At 59.0% G+C, this 17,033-nt stretch overlaps 4 protein-coding genes across 10 annotated transcripts; 2 read left to right on the top strand and 2 right to left on the bottom strand.

Moving 5' to 3' along the window:
• Positions 1–1,427: 1,427 nt before the first annotated feature.
• LAMTOR1 (late endosomal/lysosomal adaptor, MAPK and MTOR activator 1) lies at positions 1,428–7,016 on the bottom strand. Of its 7 annotated transcripts, none has more exons than XM_086883468.1 (6): positions 6,695–6,763; positions 5,099–5,293; positions 4,861–5,006; positions 3,816–3,893; positions 3,250–3,376; positions 2,090–2,391 (listed from the first exon to the last, which is right to left on the bottom strand). In XM_086883468.1, exons 2-6 carry the CDS (start codon positions 5,120–5,122, stop codon positions 2,221–2,223), a joined length of 546 nt encoding a protein of 181 aa, XP_086739594.1. In that variant the 5' UTR covers positions 5,123–5,293; positions 6,695–6,763; the 3' UTR covers positions 2,090–2,220. The 7 variants fall into 7 exon arrangements, with proteins under 7 accessions (XP_086739599.1, XP_086739594.1, XP_086739593.1 ...); XM_086883471.1 differs by having other exon boundaries at positions 2,372–2,959; positions 6,695–6,857; XM_086883472.1 differs by lacking the exon at positions 6,695–6,763 and adding an exon at positions 5,372–5,517 and having other exon boundaries at positions 2,372–2,959.
• On the top strand, positions 6,938–11,594 carry LOC111941356 (transmembrane O-methyltransferase homolog). Its single transcript, XM_023944492.2, has 4 exons — positions 6,938–9,554; positions 10,123–10,399; positions 10,755–10,951; positions 11,177–11,594. Exons 2-4 carry the CDS (start codon positions 10,138–10,140, stop codon positions 11,495–11,497), a joined length of 780 nt encoding a protein of 259 aa, XP_023800260.2. The 5' UTR covers positions 6,938–9,554; positions 10,123–10,137; the 3' UTR covers positions 11,498–11,594.
• A 187-nt stretch (positions 11,595–11,781) lies between these two features.
• On the bottom strand, positions 11,782–13,656 carry ANAPC15 (anaphase promoting complex subunit 15). The gene is made up of 4 exons (XM_086883465.1): positions 13,433–13,656; positions 12,355–12,414; positions 12,136–12,273; positions 11,782–12,016 (listed from the first exon to the last, which is right to left on the bottom strand). The coding sequence occupies exons 1-4, from the start codon at positions 13,550–13,552 to the stop codon at positions 11,969–11,971; spliced, it is 366 nt and encodes a 121-aa protein (XP_086739591.1). The 5' UTR covers positions 13,553–13,656; the 3' UTR covers positions 11,782–11,968.
• Positions 13,657–13,737: 81 nt separating this feature from the next.
• LOC111945999 (folate receptor gamma-like) lies at positions 13,738–16,407 on the top strand. The gene is made up of 6 exons (XM_086883464.1): positions 13,738–13,848; positions 14,595–14,709; positions 14,874–15,021; positions 15,238–15,426; positions 15,500–15,635; positions 16,005–16,407. The coding sequence occupies exons 2-6, from the start codon at positions 14,663–14,665 to the stop codon at positions 16,277–16,279; spliced, it is 795 nt and encodes a 264-aa protein (XP_086739590.1). The 5' UTR covers positions 13,738–13,848; positions 14,595–14,662; the 3' UTR covers positions 16,280–16,407.
• Positions 16,408–17,033: the final 626 nt, after the last annotated feature.

The raw sequence follows: 17,033 nt of genomic DNA, 5'->3' as shown, positions 1-17,033 counted from the left end.
GCGGTTCCCCTTCCTGGCCCTGGGCCACCCCACGTCACCGCGCCGGGGCCGCGCTCGTTAAAGGCGCACGGCCCAGAAACCTCCGGCGCCTCGCCATGGAGGGGGGGAATCGTCCGAACCCGGACGCGCTCACTGCCGCCAGCCTGCCCAGGTACCGAGGGACGGGGAGCTGGTGGGGCCGGCACAGACCCGCTCCCGGCCCCAGCGCAGCTCAGGAAATGCCGGGGGCTCAGCAGAGAATGGCCTTAATGTCACGGAAGACTAGAGTCACATGCCAGCTGACCCCTGACAAACTCCCCCCGACACGCACACACCCCGCGGCCACGGATTCAACGGGAACCGGACCCTACGGGTCGCCAGCTCGGCCAGGGAGGTGCCGGGCGAGGAAGGGACGCAGAGGAACCCGCGAGTAACGCGGCCGCCGAATGCCGCTGCCGAAGGCTCCGGCTTCGCCAAGCGCCGGGAAACCAAGAACAACACGGCCGAACCACAGCGCTCCGGCCGGGACCGCCCCCCGCCCCCGTCCTTAGTGAAAGGGGCACCGCTGAGCTCGGCCCGGCACGGAGGCTGTGCCACACGCGTGCCCCGCCGGCCCGAGGGTTTCGCCTGTTGCCTGCCTGTGGCACAGCCTCGCTCTGCGGCCCTGAGCCCCCGCCGAGGGAAGCACCGGGGCCCATCCCGCATCAGCTCTCCCCCTACCGTGACCGCGGCTGGGAATCGTGTCCGTCCTCAGTGTCTTCGGCGTCACCGGGCCCGTCGGGGCTCCAGCTGCCTTGAGTCCCCTAGCAGAGCGAAGCCGGCAGGCTCGCTGCCGCGGCCGCCCTTATTGGAACGGCAGCGCCCGCCCCCCGCTGCCGCGCATGGGGCACGGGCGGGCCGGGCCGTGAGGCGGGCGGGGCGCGAATGGCGGGTGCGGCACACACCGGGGGCTGCAGGGGGCGCGCTCTGCCCGGCAGCGGGAGCACGGCCCCGGCTCCCGGGAAGGCGCAGGGACACACACGGGACCGCGGCGGTGCGTGCGAGTGTGGGTCTCGGGCCCGGGGCTGTGTGAGGCCACATGCAGGGCACGGAGTACTGTAAGCCCACAGTGAGTCACGGGACACGTGGGGGACTCTGGCGGTGTGTCACACGCAGACACCCTGCAGTGTGGCCCTACCACACCCCAAACGTGTCCTGACCTACTAGTGGGGCCGCACCTCACTTGGGGATCCTGGCCTTGTCCCCATGGCCACAGCCCTGTTTCATCCCGTAGAGGCCCAGAGAAGTTTAGGCATGGACTGGATTGTGGTGGTGCGTGCCCCTGCCACCGCCCAGGCCCCACCGAGACCTGAGAAACACTTGTTAGACTTTGTCCTTCACAAACAGCACCTGGGCTAAGCCCTTCTTGAGCTTATTGGATGTATTCTGTTGCAAGGAACTAACAGATGTTTATCAAGTATCTGATTTTTAATGAACAGACTTGGAAACTGATTTTTCTTGCCTGAGTAGCAACCCAAGTGAAATCGTATTTTTGTTGTTGAACCTTCAACCAACTCAAATTGTGGCCTGGATGGAAAATTACAATGACTAAAACCCACTGTCTTGTAACCTTCTAGACAGGAATCCAAAGTGAGACCCTTAGAGCTCTCAGTTATAAAGGGCTAATGCATACTGCAGTCCAAAGTAAGTCTTACTGAGCATTCTATTCCCAGAACATAATAGAGCTAATGTGTATGTCTCAAACACAGATGGCTGTGGAGTCAAGCAAGGTCTGTTGGTAATAGGCAAGGACTTGATATTAACACGCCATGAAAAAGAACAAGATGTGGCTGAAGAAGGGGGGCAAGGTGAGATAGGGCAGCACTGGAAAAACATCCTTGTAGTTCCTGCTGTTAAGCACAAAACAGTACAGCATAAGCACAGGAATGAGTGGCAGGATGTGGGCATGGACTATAGGGTGGGATTAAGACCACCAATGACCCCTAAACCTCTCTGACCCATTTCCAGGAAGACCTGAAAGAACAGACTGTGCATGATAACTAATTTGCATAGAAAATGAGAAATCCATCTTCAGGATGGGGAAACCTATCCATAGAAAGGTACCCTGCACTTTCCATGCCAAGTGTGTAATTTACTAATAAAAACTTTCTGATTATTTGCAAACCCTCTGGCTTTTGAAATTCCTTTCGATAACAAGCATTTATGACTCTTACGTGCTTCCTTCCCCTTAAAGGTAGGTCGTCATACATTCCCTGTCCCCTTGTCCTCTTGGCCCTGTGGGACATGATCAAAGAGGTGACAAGGGACAGACAGATGTGTGTACCCCCCACCAGGGCATGGCTCCTCCATCACGTCCATGCTGTGTCCAACAGAGAACAGTGGAGACAGGCACTTGGATGAACGTGGCTTTATCTACTGTGGCAAAAAATAATAGTAATTAAAAAAAAAAATAAACAAAAACAAACCACCAAAATAAAGGTCTAAACATGTAAAACGGAGAAGGGATGGTGTTGGAGCCACCAGGCCCCACGCAGAGCATCACATCTTCCTGGCTCCAGCCCACCCATCCTGGTGACCTGGCAAACAGTGCTGGCCCAGCACCACAAGGACCTGCTTGCTGTTCCCTTTGTGCCCATCCCTGTGCAAGGCAGTGTCCAGCTGACACAGCCTCCTCCCCATGCACACCCACCCACGAGGAAGAGAAAGCCTCAAGCAATGCAGGTGGGCTCGACGTGCCAATGATGGGCGCTTGGCATTTAGTAGGAAACAGGGTATCTGTCCAAGTTCTGTGGCAGCAGCATGGGGAGAGAAGGGATATAAAGAGAAAAAAAATGGGGAACAAATAAAAACAACCCAAAGCGGTGAATGAGCGGTGGTGGGGGCAGATTCAGGGAATGCCAAACTGTACAACCAGTTCTTCTTTGGCGTCGACACGGATCTGTGAGAGCGCACTGGAGGCGTAGGCAGCTATCCGGGACACCTGCAGGCACGAGGACATGGCTGTGTCACCGGTGGCTACGGAAACTCACGGTTATCCCAAAGAAACTGTCGCAGGTGGTTAGCCTCCAGCCCTAAGGAGTTCCTAAGCCTGTCCTGGGCTTTGCTCCCGCCTCTAACAAGGCCTTAAACCTGACCTAGGCTTTGCCCTCAGCTCTAACAAGTCCAGTCAGGGCTCTGGGCAAGCCAGGAGGGCATCACTGCTCCTCCAGGATGAGGATGTGTCCCTGGGGAGCATCGCAAGGGCTCAGGGCTCACCCCAGCCCTGCTCACCTGCTGCAGGTCTGCAAAGGGGACAGGATCGCTGGCGAGCACTTGATGTGGTTGGTTAGTCAGAGATGGCAGCAGTGGGAGCTTCTTCCAGTGCGTCAGGTTGTTGCTGAGCATGGCCAGGCGTGTGCTGTGAGGGGAGAGCAGAGAACATCAGCGCTGTGCCAAGACATGGGGACACCCAGAAGATGGGTGCTGCACCCCCAGGGGAGAAAGGGAGAGCAATGGTACTGCACTCCCAGCATCCAGCCCTCTTCACTCCCTGCAGCAGGAGGATGAGGGAGCTTCCAGCTCTCCCACACAAGCACCTTTCAAGCAGAAGCAGTCACATCCAGCCCCCACCCATCTGCCCCAAGGGCTGGGTGAACACAGGAGCCCTTCATCCTGGGCTCTGCTGCCTGCACTGCCATGGGCCTTCCCTGAGCAGGCTGCACCCTGCTCTCCAAGATGCCGCAGCCCTTCTACATGCCGAGTTCAGTCACCCAGGCCCAAACCCCTGGGACCTGCCCAGGGACACACACAGCTGTGAAGGGACTGTAGGCACCCCAGGGGAGAAGCGTAGGTCCCACCTGTACTGCCTGGCTCTGTCCATGTACTCATGCTGCTCCATGCCCTGGGAATCCGCTGCTGACACGTCGATGATGTTGCTGCAGAGACAAGACAGTGGCTCCCACTGGAGGCTCATTGCTCCCCCTGAGTTCCCTCCCCATCTCAGAGCATCCTCTGACTGGGGCAGACAAAACCCAGCACCTGCCAGCACCCCAAAACAAACATCTCAGGGCTAAACTCGCCCAATGAATGCTGCCAGCTGGACACAAGTGTGCCAGGCTGGAGTGGCTGGCTGTTTGCCAGGAAGGAAATGCCAGGGACTGTTTGCCCACAGCTGTCCAGGGGCAGAGGCAGGCAGAGGCTGCAGGAAGCTGGGGGCTGGTCTGGGCTCTGGGGAGCTTGGCATGCAGCCACCTGGAGAAAAAAGGAACCACTGGGAGGACAATGTTCTTGGCAGATGTCCTGAGAGCCCTGGTACCGGGCCCTGGGATCACAGAGGACCTGGGCACTTGCCCAGGGCAGTCCTGCAGCCCCATTGCATGCACCCCACAGCAAAGTAGCACTCAGGGCTGCTATGGCCCTGCATGTTGGACACACATCAGTGGCCACTAGCTCCCCAATGTCAGGCAGGGCAGCAGAGGGGCCTACAAGCATCCCAAAGCCCTCCCAGCCAGGCTGGACACAGCCCTCTTCTCACAGTGCCTCTGTGCATTTGAGGAAAAGCCTCCTCAGAAGTGGATGCAGTGCTGCAGCCTCAACAGCCCCCCTCTCCACATCCCCATGAACTTGCTTTCGTATCCAAACCCTGCCCCTATTTCCAGCCCAGCAGCTGAGGGGCTACCTCACATATGGGGTCTTGTTTCTGTGTCCCCATGGGGCTCAAAGCTGAGGCTGTCTGAGGGCAGAGGGCCATGGGGGGCTCTGCCACAGCTCCTGCCTTCCCCTCAGCACATAGAGCTGATCAGCAGGGCCCACAGCCAGGCCCCCCAGCTGTGTGCCACATCCAGGGTCACCGCTGGTCCCCGAGGTGTGCTGCCTGCCCCACGGGCACAGCCTGAGGCTTACATGGCTGTTTTGGCGAGGATGGAGGACAGCATGGCCTGCTCATCAGTGCGTGCTGACGGGAGGTTGTGGTAGCTCTGCTCCGCTCCATTCAGCACCTTGTTGGGTGGGCTGGCTGCGGGCTCCAGCAGCCGCTTTGTCTCTTCCTCCTGAGAGAAAGGCAAGAGGAAAATCAGCCCTGTCTTCCCCACACCAGCACCATTAACCCCAAGAGATGAGGCAAGTCTCACCCTTCCCTCACCTGCCAGGAGGGCTCCCTGTGCATCCCAGTGTAACCCAGAACAGCCTCAGCTCTGCCAGGCACCTCTTTGCCCAATTCTTTTGCTTTTTCCCAGCTGAAGCCCCCTCAGCCACAAAGGCAGCAAGTGTGGCTGAAATCAGGCAGCACATCTGGAGAGGCCAATCCTGCAGGCAGGAGCCTGCAGCCAGCAGCAACCTGCATGAAACCCCACAGTTAAATGAGGACCTACTGTGGCCCCACAGGCAGCGCACCCTGGCATAGCAGGGTTCTCACCTGAGCCAGGGGAACCCCAGCTGCCACAGCCCAGGGACCATGTGGGGTGGGGGGTACCCAGAGTCACAGGGCACATTGCCCCACTCTCTCCAGGAGTTGCAGCTCAGCCCTTGATCTTCTGGCTTGTCTGAATAGTGCTACAGGGGCTGTGACAAGAATCCAGTAGAGAGATCATGGGCACAAACACCCAAGAGAACACTTTCACAGAATCAGTAAAATTGGAAAAGCCCTCTGAGCCCAACCTTTCTCCCAGCACTGCCAAGCCCACCACCAAGCCATATCCCTAAGTGCCAAGTCTACACAGCTTTTAAATCCCTCCAGAGGTGAGGACACTAACAGTGTTCTGGGCAGCCTGTGCCACAGCTGTACGACACTTTTAGGTAAATTTTCCCAAATATCTAACCTAAACCTTCCATGGCACAACCAGTGGCCCTTTCCTCCTGTCCTGTTGTTTGTCCCCTGGCAGCAGAGCCAGACTCCCACCTGGCTTCACCCTCCTGTCAGGGAGTTGTGGAGAGTTAGAAGGTCAACCCTGAACCTCCTTTTCTGCAGGCTGAGCCCCCTCAGCTCCCTCAGCCAGTCCTTGTGCTCCAGCTCCATTCTCTTCTCTGGACATGCTCAAGCCCTTCCATGTCTGTCTTGTCCTGAAAGGATGCTCAGCCTGTGACCCATGGTGAGCTGGGAGTGCAACCACTCCTCCACACACGCAGTCAGTGGCATCTCCAGCTCCTTCCCGGCCAGAAGCTTCCTCTCCCCTTCCTCCTGCTGGGAAATGCTGCTGCAATACTCTAGCCCAGATCCTTCTCTTTCCTTTCTCACGACACAAATGGGAGCCAGCTGAGCTCCCCTGGGACTGGCTGTCCCAGCCGAGCTCTTGCTGCACCCACGGATTAAGTTTCGCAGGACAGGTGACAGCCCCAATTCTGCCCTGGCCCCTGAGCTGCGTGGCAGTCACGCTGTCCCAAGAAGGAAAAGCTGGCGCTGCTCCTGCCAGTGCCGTTTGAGGCCTTGGACTTACAGCCGCAGCGGGACAGGGAAAGGGTCTGGCACGACCCCCGAGCCCCCGCCTCCAACTCCCACACACGAGAGGGACACAGGAGGAGCCGCGATACACGCGAGGAACGAGTGACACGAAGGCGATGACAGGTGGGAGCAGCGCTCACAGACTGCCCCGGGAGCGGGGAAGGGCCGGGCCCCGCCGGGGACGCGCACCGCCTGCCCCCCCGCCACCGGGCAGCCCCGGGGGAGCCGGGAGTGGAGCCGAGCGTCCCTCCCGGCGCCACCCCCGCCGCGGGCCTAATGTCCCCCTGGCGCCAGGCCCACCTGGTCGGAGGCCTCAGCTTCGCTGCTGTAGCAGCAGCCCATGGCGAGTGCGGGCCCGGCTCCGGCACGGCCCTGGCGCGCGGTCACGTGAGCGCCGAGTCACCCCGATCACGTGAGCGGCGGGGGAACACACACACACACACACACACACACGCGCGCGCGCGCGCCTGCCGCCGGGGGCGCGCGTGGGGGTCACGTGGGACAGGACGGCACGTGGTCTACGTCACGCGGCCCTCCGCGCGCGGTCACGTGTCTGTTGCGGTGCGCCGCCCCCTGCCCCCTCAGCACTCCCCGTGTGCCACATGCTGCCAGTGTTCCCAGCGTTCCCAGTGTTCCGGTGCTCAGAATATAAAGTGGGGGAAAGATTGAGGAAGAGGGGGTTGTCTGGAGTTATGGTGTTTGTCTTCCCAGATAGCTGTAACATGGCCCTACTCTCCTGGAACAGCTGAACACCTGCTCGCCCATGCAAAGTGGCGACTTAAATTCTTGTTATTCTTTGCTTGTGTGTGTGGTCTTTGCTTTCCGTATTAATGCATCTTAATGTCAACCCACGAGTTTTCCAGCTTTTACCCTTCCCATTCTCTCCCTGACCTTGCTAATGGGGAAGCGGATGTGTTGGGCTCGATTGCTGGCTGGGGTTAAACCACAGCTGTTCTTATTTGTCACCCAGCGTGGGGCACTGAGGGTTGAGATAACGATGGATCTGTCCAGAATAGGTTGGAAACAGACTTGATCTCAGCATTTGCTGTATTAGGGCCAGAACCATTGGTCACACTGGTGCTTGGTCGGTTCATGCGGGTATGGTACCTAACCCTGGCTCTGTTCCTGTATTCCTGTACATGCTCCTTGGGGTGGCATTTTACAGAGCAGGGACAAGGATCGGCATTTCATTGTTGTTGTACTGTGGGATATGAGTTTATGACATGATAACATCAAGGGCAATGATGGGATGTGTATTCAGTGCTGCTCTCCTGCCTTACTTCAGCACTACCTTTGAGTAATAACTGTACCCAGCCTGTGGGGGGAACAGGGGAAGGATGATTTCCCCCTTTTTTCCCCCCACTCCTTCAGGCCTATCACAGCAGCATTTGAGAATTTTGAATTCCCTTTGGATGGTAGGGAAAGCATGTTGCATGTTCTTGTTGCTGTGTCTGCTGTCTCAGTGCAGTCCACACTCTCTTTAGAGTCATGTTTGGAGGCAGAACAGAGATTTCCAGGAAGGCCATTCAGAGACCTGTCCCAAGGGGGAATAGTCATGAGTGGTATGGAATGTGTGAGAAAATTGGCCAATTTTTTGAGAAATTCTCTGCTCCGGTGGTTTGGGAGTTCACCCCTGAACAACTACAGGACTCTGATAAAGTGACAGAATATTTGCAAGGAGAATGCTGTGACAACTCTAGAGCTGAGCAGCTTACTGCAGTGTGTTGGGCCCTGGCTACTCTTTCTTGGACACTGGTGGTCAGTAGACAGCACCCTCAGGGGAGGAGGAGGAAGAAACAGAGCAGCAGGAACCGTGGCTACACCAACTGCAGCTGAATCAGGGAAACAACCCGTGCTGGGAGCAGTCACCCCTGCACAGAAGAAGGAATCCAAGACAAAATTACTTCAGTTAGCGAGGGATGGCAAAGCAGGGCCCTTAGGACAGGAGGAAGAGGAGGCAGGGACAGAGAAAATCACCTGGTCCATGTCCATGGGTGAGATGTGTGAAAATGTTCCAGCCGCCAGTTAGGTGAGCCCCTGGCGACCTGGCTACTCCAGTGCTGGGATATCCTGGCCCACAATATGGAATGGGATGGTAGTGATGCCAGGCAACTGGGATCCTTGTCCTGGGATGTGAACATTGCCAAGGGCATCAGGAAGAGGACAAAAACTCTCAGGCTCTGAAGGCACCTCCTGTCAAGTGTGAGGGAAAGGCATTCTCTCAAGGATGATCGAGTAGTGCACTGAGACAAGTGGAACACTGTGGAGCAAGGTACCCAGTATCTTGGAGAGAATTATTGTGCTGGAGGTTGAATCTACTATAGGGATTCAAATAACAAAGTCCCCTGTGGGCCCAGATGTCCAGTGTACACAGTCCTTGTGGCACAAGTTTGTACAGAGCCATTGTCATAGGCCAACTCACTGTCGAGTAAATTGGCAGAGGGAGCCGTCTGGTATCACCTGTTGTCAGAGGGGGATGTGCCATGTGAATCTGTTCTTTTCCTGTGCCCCCTGTCATTAGTATTGTTGTTGTTACTGTTCATTTTCTTATAGCCAATAAATTGTTCTTATCTCAACCGGAGATCTTTGCCTTTTGTACCTCCAGTTCTCCTCTCCATCCTGCTGCTGAGGGAAGGGGGAGAGAAAAGCAGGGGAGGGAGAGAATGGGCATGGTTTGGAGGGTCTCTGTGGGGGCACTGAACAGGGGAGTACCATTCCTAAACCACAACAGATCCCAGTGCTCCAATCCTCCACACCCCCAGTGCCCCCCTTGTCCTGGGACCCACAGATTCTGTCCACTGATTCTGGCTCCCAGTCCTCCCAGTGCTTCTGGCTCCCCATTCTCCTGTTGCCCAGTGTTTCCAGTACCCCGAGTTCTCAGTGCCCAGTGACAGGAGCTCAGCTCCAGCATCAGGACCACAGCTGCTGGTACTACACACCAGTCTTGGGACCCCAGCCACACCATTGACCCCAGGCCCCCTTGTGCAGCCCAGGACTACCTCCCAGCCCCAGCCTGGCCCCGTCTCCGTTGCCAGCCCCACTGAGCTGGTAACCAGAGCTCCGATAGCAGCTGCAGCTGAGGTGACACCATCAATAATTGAGTGGCAGCAGGGCTCCACACAGGACTGCCTGCCTCTGCCTGCCTGGAGTGTGGGGACAGGTAGGTGCTACCCCCATTGCCCTATCCTGTCGCTGTGGCTGGGCACCTCCAGCAGCTCAGGGTGTGGGGAGCAGGGTATGGGGGGTGGGAGCAGCAAAGCTGGACCAAGGGGGGTGGAAGGAGTTGTGTACAAGGCCCCTCACTGCAGCACAATCCCCTGGGATGTCAGCCATGCCGACCCCAATATCTGGACCCTGGCAGATGGATCCCCAGAACTCCCCAGCCCTGGCACAGGGACCTCCACAGCATCCTGGGGTGCCCCAGGCCTGCAGGCCCAGCAGCACTGGAGCCAGGGAGAGGTACTTCCAGCCAACTCGTGCCATGAATAGGAGCTGGCACCCTGGGAGGATGCCCTACCACAGCATCCCCTGTGAGGGTATAGATTTGCCTTATTATGGTTTAGGACTCACGTGCTTCAACAATATCTGCACAGGGGAGATTTTCAAAGCCTGGGCCCAAGGTTATGCTACTGATAGACACAAAGGGTGCAGAAGTTCCCATTTGGCAGAACTCCCAAGATAAGTAGGAAACTAACCAAGTCAACTCAGCAACTGTACAAAAATCACAGCCTCTCTCGCTTGTGATGGTGTCTCCGGCGATTGCCCTGGCCTTCCTCCCCTTCATTGTCACCCTGCTGATCCGGTACCGGCACTACCTGCTGCTGCTGTACCGGGCAGTGCTGGTGGCCTGGCTGCGGGACCGGCTCACCGGCACCTCGCGGGAGCAGCGTGCCTTCCAGTACGTGCTGGCCCACGCCATCCCTGGGGACCCCCACCACATCCTCCAGACCTTCGACCAGTGGTGCTACTACTGTGAGCACCTCAGCTGTGTGGGGCCTGACAAAGGTGAGTGCCACCCTTGTGTGCTCACCCCACGTGGGGCATGGCACTGGGCTCAGCCATGGCACCACTGGCACGGCCGTGACACCACTGACGTGGCTGTGACAGTGTTGGTGTGGTGCCAGCACCATATGGTAGTGGCATTGTTGATATAGCCATAGTACCACTGGCATGATTGTGGCACCATTGTCACGGCCATCACACTGCCAGCACAGCCACGGCACTGCTGGTGTGGCATCACTGGCCTGGCTGTGGCATTTCCTCCGTCCCTCTGGGCACTGGGAACCGTTTGGCACCTTCGCCCTGCCCAGGGCTGGGGTGGCACAGGCGCGTGGGTGCTGAGAGGCTCGTGCCACGTCAGGGCGGATCGTGGAGCGGGTGCTGTTGGAGCGGGCACCACTGCGGGTGCTGGAGCTGGGCACGTACTGTGGCTATGGCACCGTGCTGCTGGCACAGGGGCTGCCCCCAGGTGCCCGTCTCTACACCATCGAGGGGGACCCCCGGCACGCCGCCGTGGCCGAGAAGGTCATCCGCCTGGCTGGCTTCAGTGAGCAGACGGTGAGCACCCGGGATCTGGGACAAAGCCCAGCTCTGCAGCCGAAACCGGGGAGGAGACGGGTGGGGGTCCTTCGCCGCTGTGGCAGGGACTGCGGCACCTGCTGGGTAGTATATGTGGGGATGGAAAGGTCCTGTCCCATCTGGACCTCTCTGCACCCTGTGAAGCAGGGTGATGGGTGGGCACCCTGACACCCTGCCCCAGTAACTGAGGGTCCTGCAGCACAGGTGGAGCTGATCGTGGGCCCCTCGGAGGAGGTGATACCCCGCCTGCGGGAGAAGCACGGCCTGACGAATGCCAACTTGGTCTTCATGGATCACTGCAAACGCTGCTACCTGCGGGACCTACGGCTGCTGGAGAGCCACCAGCTGCTGGCTGAGGGGGCCACCATCCTGGCTGATAATGTCCTCTTCCCTGGGGCACCCCACTTCCTGCAGTATGCCAAGACCTGCGGCAAGTACCACAGCAAGGTGCACCGCGCCAGCCTGGAGTACTTCCGCGCCATTCCTGATGGGATCGCCGAGCTGCGCTACACTGGCACCCACTGAGCGAGCAAGGGGCTCCTGCCTTGTGGTGGCCACGGTTACCGGCAGGGTGCCGGGTCCCCAACCCCCATCTCAGCCTCAACATGGGCTCTGGAGGAAACGCAGTGGCTGCTGTGGTCTGTGGTGGGCACAGTGGGTAAGGAGGGGGCTCATTCCCTGTAGTGCTCCTGCCTGCACTGCACAGGGAGGTCTGCCAGGCACACCAGTGGATGGTGGGGGGCAGCCCTGCACTTGCCTGAGTGGTACCCCCTGCCTGCCCTGGTGGCCTCAGACACGATTTGGGGCTGTTTTCTTGAAAACTGAGTTTATTAGAAAAGACGTGTCAGCTCTAATGTGCCAGGTGGCAGTCTCCCCTCAGAACCCCCCTGCCCCACACAGCACCCACGGCAGGAGGAGCTTCACTGAACTGTCCCCCAGAGCCGTGAGGGGCAAAGGCTCTCCCCCAGCCTCCAGTTTGGTGTGGTTGTGGCAGAATCAGATCATCCACTGGTCCTGATCCTGCTCTGTCCCCTCCATGTCCACCTGGGAAAGAAAGAGGTTTGAGAGGTTTGAGATCTTGCACCAGAGTGAGAACCCAACAGAGGGAATGAAGGAGAGAAGACAGCCCCTGGAGCTCATGCTCAGGGTCTCACACTACTTACCTCATTGATCTCCCCATCATCAGGAGACTCGTTATAATCATTCATCTCATCCATGTCCTGCATGTCCTCATCATCTTCTGAGTCCTCTTCGCTGTCTTCATCATCTTCGTCATCCTCCTCCTCCTCCTCATCATAGTGCTGTGGACATAACAGCTCCAGCAACCCCCTCTGCCCCTCAAGCCCTGTGGCAACCCCTCACTTCCCTGCCCACACACCCACCTCGGACGCTGGCTTTCCTATGGGCACCAAGTTGTTGTCCTTTTCAGCAATGCTCTGGAGCTGGGGAAGGGAGAGAGGCGGGTGAGCACCCCGACAGCTCCATGGTACCCCAGCAAACAGGGCCCTTTGGGCTCAGCTGCTGCCTTGTGTCGCTTCCTGACCACGTCTAATTGCAGCCCGAGCCCTGCTGCCTCCCTGGCAGCCCCCAGCCAAGCAGGGAAGAGCAGCTACAGACACCTGCCTGAGCACCCTGGCTCCAGGCAGGGTCCCAATGCCACTCTGGGGCTGAGAGGGTTCCAGGTGTCCCCTTGTGTGGCAGGAGGAGCTCAGACACAAAGCTTATGCATTTCTTTATCAAAAAAGAGCCAAATCTGAGACATCTGATCAGCCAGATGAACAAACCACAGCAGATAATTAAAGCTCAATTAAAATATGTCAGCACCTCCCACCCAGAGGGACTTGGAACCTCTTCTAAGTGCTGTGGTTTTAATTGATTTAAACTTTATTATTTAATTATAAAAACTTAATTACTGCTTGTTTTTTTTTAAACTTTAATCAAATAGATGTTCTCCCCCCATACTCAGGGGCACTGCAGCACCAAACCAGGCTCACAGCACAAACACTTGTCACTTACCAGGATCAGAAATCGCTCCTCGCCTCCCTCGGGAGATTAGTTAATTCATTAATTGGGAGCTGGTGCGGGAGCCTCGGTTCAGCAGCAGCTTATTAATTAACCCCCACACCGCAAACAGGGAGCTCCGGTAACAGCCTGCCCGAGCCGGTGTGACACACGGATGATGGACACGAGAGCAGCGGTGCCCAAGCCGGTACAGGTAGATGTAGCACCGGCACAGGTACCGGCACAGGACGCTGAAGCACGGGCACGGCCGGTGAACAGGCGGGGGAGCGATGCACCGGAGGAGCCCCGTGTGCCGGGACACGCGGCAACCCCCACCCCCGCACTGAAACGAGCACCGCGGCCGTGCCCGCTGGAGGAGCGGGGGCCGCTCCCCAGCCCCGAACCCGTTCCCGGCCTCCGGATACCCGGCCCCGCATCTCCCCCCACCCCGGTGCCCACCCAAGCCTGGTGCTGCTGCTCCTGCTGCTGCAGCTCGGTCTCGTCAACGCACGGCCGGTCGAGGTTGAACCAGAGGGACTCGGTGAGGCGGGGCAGGAGCGAGGGGAACAGCGTGGACATGGCAGGAACACCGGCAGCAGCGCCAGGCCGGCGCCGGCCGCAGAGCCGGAAGTGGAGTCCGGCCCGGAAGCAGTTCCAGCGCACGGAGCATGCGCAGAGGGAGGGCGGTGATGTCCGGCGGGCCCAGGCCCTCAGGAGGAAGAATGGGTGGGCGTGGTCTGGGGCGGGGATGTAGGCGGGGCGGAGCCTGATTGACAGGTGGTGGCTGAGTCGGGGCGCTCGTGACCACCCCCAGAGACGGCTGTGACCCCAGTGAGGGGGGATTTGTGATCCCCACGGAATATCTGTGACTAATGGTGGGTATGTGACCCCCCACGGGTACCAGTGACCCCAGGGGGAGGTATTTGTGATCCTCATGGGGTATCTGCTCCTTTGGGGGCAGCTGGCATCCATGGCTGGGGGTCTCTGTCATCTGTGCTGTGAGGGCGGTATCTGCGACCCCACTGGTCTTCCCCCCTCCTCAGGGTACCTGTGACCCCCGGGGCATGTCCGGTCCCCCCATCATGGGTGATCTTGGAAGTATCTGCATCTTCCAGGGTATCTTCCCTCCCTCCCTCCCTCCTCGAGGCATGTCCCACACTGGAGAGTTTCTGTCCCTCCCGAGCCACAGGTGACTGCTCTCCCCCAGGGCATCTGGTCCCCCCTCCATGGGGCATCTGTGATCCCCTGGAGTACCTGTAATTCCATGAGGGGTATTTGCCTCTACCCTGTGGCCATCGGTGACCCCACAGGGGTTCCTGTCCCCACCAGCAACATCTCTTACCCACTGCGGTGCTCCCTCCCGGCCACTCACAGGGACCCGGTGGTGTTGGGGGCCAGGTCCTGCCCCTTGTGCTGGTGTCAGGGAATCGGGCCACCTCCCACAGGAGGGAAGGAAAAACAGCCATAGGTGGATTTTGGCTGGTGCTGGCCCCAGCCTGGCGCCAGGAGGATGAATCCCAGCTGCATGTGGGGCTGGTGGTGGGCCAGGATATGTAGGAGTGTCAATCCAGGACACAGCAGGGTGCCAGGGCAGGGTGCACTGCCTCCTCCGTGCCCTCAGTGCTGTCCAATCTGCCGCATTCCCACACCCCGTGATCCGTGGCCAAGGGTTGCACCACGATCTTTGAGATGAGCTGTGCTCGTCCCACGGCACCTGGAGCCCAGCTGCACCCCAGGTAAGAGCCCCGACCCCTGGCACCCCCCAGGTAAGATCCCTGGCCCCACTGTTGGTGGCAGTGACCACGTGCTGCTGCACTTCCACACGCACAGTGGGGGACTTTGTCCCCGCTGTCACCGCGTGTCTCAGTGCTGCCGTCCTGACCTGCTGTTGCCCTGGCAGAGCAATGGCAGCAGTGTTGGCTCTGCTGGTGCTGGTGGCTTGGCCAGTTCCTGCCGCAGCAGTGACGCAGGACTCTCTGCTCAACGTCTGCATGGACGCCAAGCACCATAAAACAGAGCCTGGCCCTGAGGGGCAGCTCTACGGGCAGGTACGGTCCTCATCCACTGCACCAGCACATGCTGGTGTCACTTGCTGTGGGGTTACCAGGATGGAGGCTGGGGGGCTCTCTGCTCCGACATGAATTCCGTCACTCAGTGTCACCCAGCCACGGGCACTAGCACTTTCCCTGGACCCACAGCAGGTCCCAGCTGAGCCCTGGTGGCTCCTGATGGGTCCCAGCTGAGCCCAGGCTGCCCCGGTGCAGTGTGTCCTCTGGAAGGACAATGCCTGCTGCACTGCCAACACCAGTTTGGAAGCCCACCAGGACCAGTCCTACCTGTACAACTTCAACTGGGACCACTGTGGGGCCATGCCAGAGAAGTGCAAGCGCCACTTCATCCAGGACACGTGTCTCTATGAGTGCTCCCCTAACCTGGGGCCATGGATCGACCAGGTAGGTGCAGACCTCCCCTCACCCACCCACCAGGATCCCTGGGGTGAACTGGGGGAAACTGGGGGCCCTGCAGGCAGACAACAGCTGGCGGAAGGAGCGGATCCAGGATGTGCCTCTGTGCCGGGAGGACTGTGAGCAGTGGTGGGAGGATTGCCAGGATGCTGTCACCTGCAAGGTCAACTGGCACAAGGGCTGGAACTGGACTACAGGTGAACAGGGGTTGTGGGGCACCCCCCATCACGCCTCGACCCTCCTGTGAGTCTCCAGTCACCCTTCGTCTTGCTGCAGGGGAGGTTGTGTCCCCCTCTGTGGTTGCTGTGAGTGGGTCCAGGGCTGTGAGGGTCCCCATGGGGTGGGGGTAGCAGCCAGGTGGGAATCCCCTGTGGATGTGCGTGGGTCAGGGGGTGTGAAGGTCTTCATGGGGTGTGGGGTGACGTGGTGGTAGACCCTGTACCACCTTGAGGTCAACTCAAGTCTTCCCCAGCAATGCCAGTGGGACCCATTTGCACCCCATGCACAGGGGAACCACAGCTGTTTTACAAAGCCCTTCACCCACTTCACCCCCTGCCTGCCCCCAGGCACCAACCACTGTCCCAGGGGTGCCATGTGCCAGAAGTTCAAGTTTGTGTTCCCCACGGCGGCTGCACTCTGCGAGCAGATCTGGTCTGGCTCCTACCGCTACACGTCCCACCACCGTGGCAGCGGTCGCTGCATCCAGATGTGGTTCGATCCCACACAGGGGAACCCAAATGTCGCTGTCGCCCAATATTATGCCCGTGGCGATGCTCCCCCAAACTCCCCGCTCTCCATCCTGCTGTCCCTGCTGCCCCTCATGCTCCTGACCCCGCTCTGAGCAGGAGAGGCTGCAGGCAGGAGCAGGCAGTAGATGGTCACCAGGCTGCCTTGTGCCTTCCCATGAGATATCCTCAAGCTGTGTCCCCTCCAGGCACGTGGCTCATGAATAAACGCTCCTGCCCTCTGCTCGGTGTTGGGGTGCTGTGGGACTGAGGGTTGGGGTGGCAATAGCATGGTTGAGGGACGTGGGGGTGTCTGATCATCCGATCCTGCTTCTGGTGAGGAGATGAAGCAGACATCACTCCCATTCATTTCTACCGACCAACCTGGCTACCCAGCACTGGCTCCCCCAAACCCAGGCAAAGTAGGAGGCATGGAGCTGCCTTCCACTGGGGCACAGGGGAATGGGATCACTGAATGTGTCCTAGCACCTGACATGGATCCAGGGCTCTAGGCATCACTGACATCCTGGGGTGCACAGGACAAGACTGGGGAAAAAAGGGAGGACATCCTGGGGAACCTGAGGTGGGAGCATGGCTGTCAAGGGAGTTCAGCCGGCCCAGAGCCCATTCTAGAGGTCCCTTTCCCCATATGTTCCGAGTTCCCAGCTGTGGGTTGGCATTGCCCCGACCTCTGGGCCATGGAGAAGTCCCCGGTTTTGGTGGCAAAACCGGGTCGTGCTCCCAACTTCAGCCCGTGGCCCCAGCCCTGCCCCACCGCGGCACCCGTTCCCCCAGTGCCCGGCTCCCCGCTATCTTCACACTGCCGGTGCCTTCACACCACCGTGCCCGCGCCCTTCCCTTCGGGCACGC

The sequence above is a fragment of the Cyanistes caeruleus genome, chromosome 3 (assembly GCF_971803275.1).
Source record: "Cyanistes caeruleus chromosome 3, bCyaCae1.hap1.1, whole genome shotgun sequence".
NCBI lineage: Eukaryota > Metazoa > Chordata > Aves > Passeriformes > Paridae > Cyanistes > Cyanistes caeruleus.
Note: the sequence above shows the minus strand (reverse complement) of the source record. Positions and strands in the feature narration are given on the sequence as shown.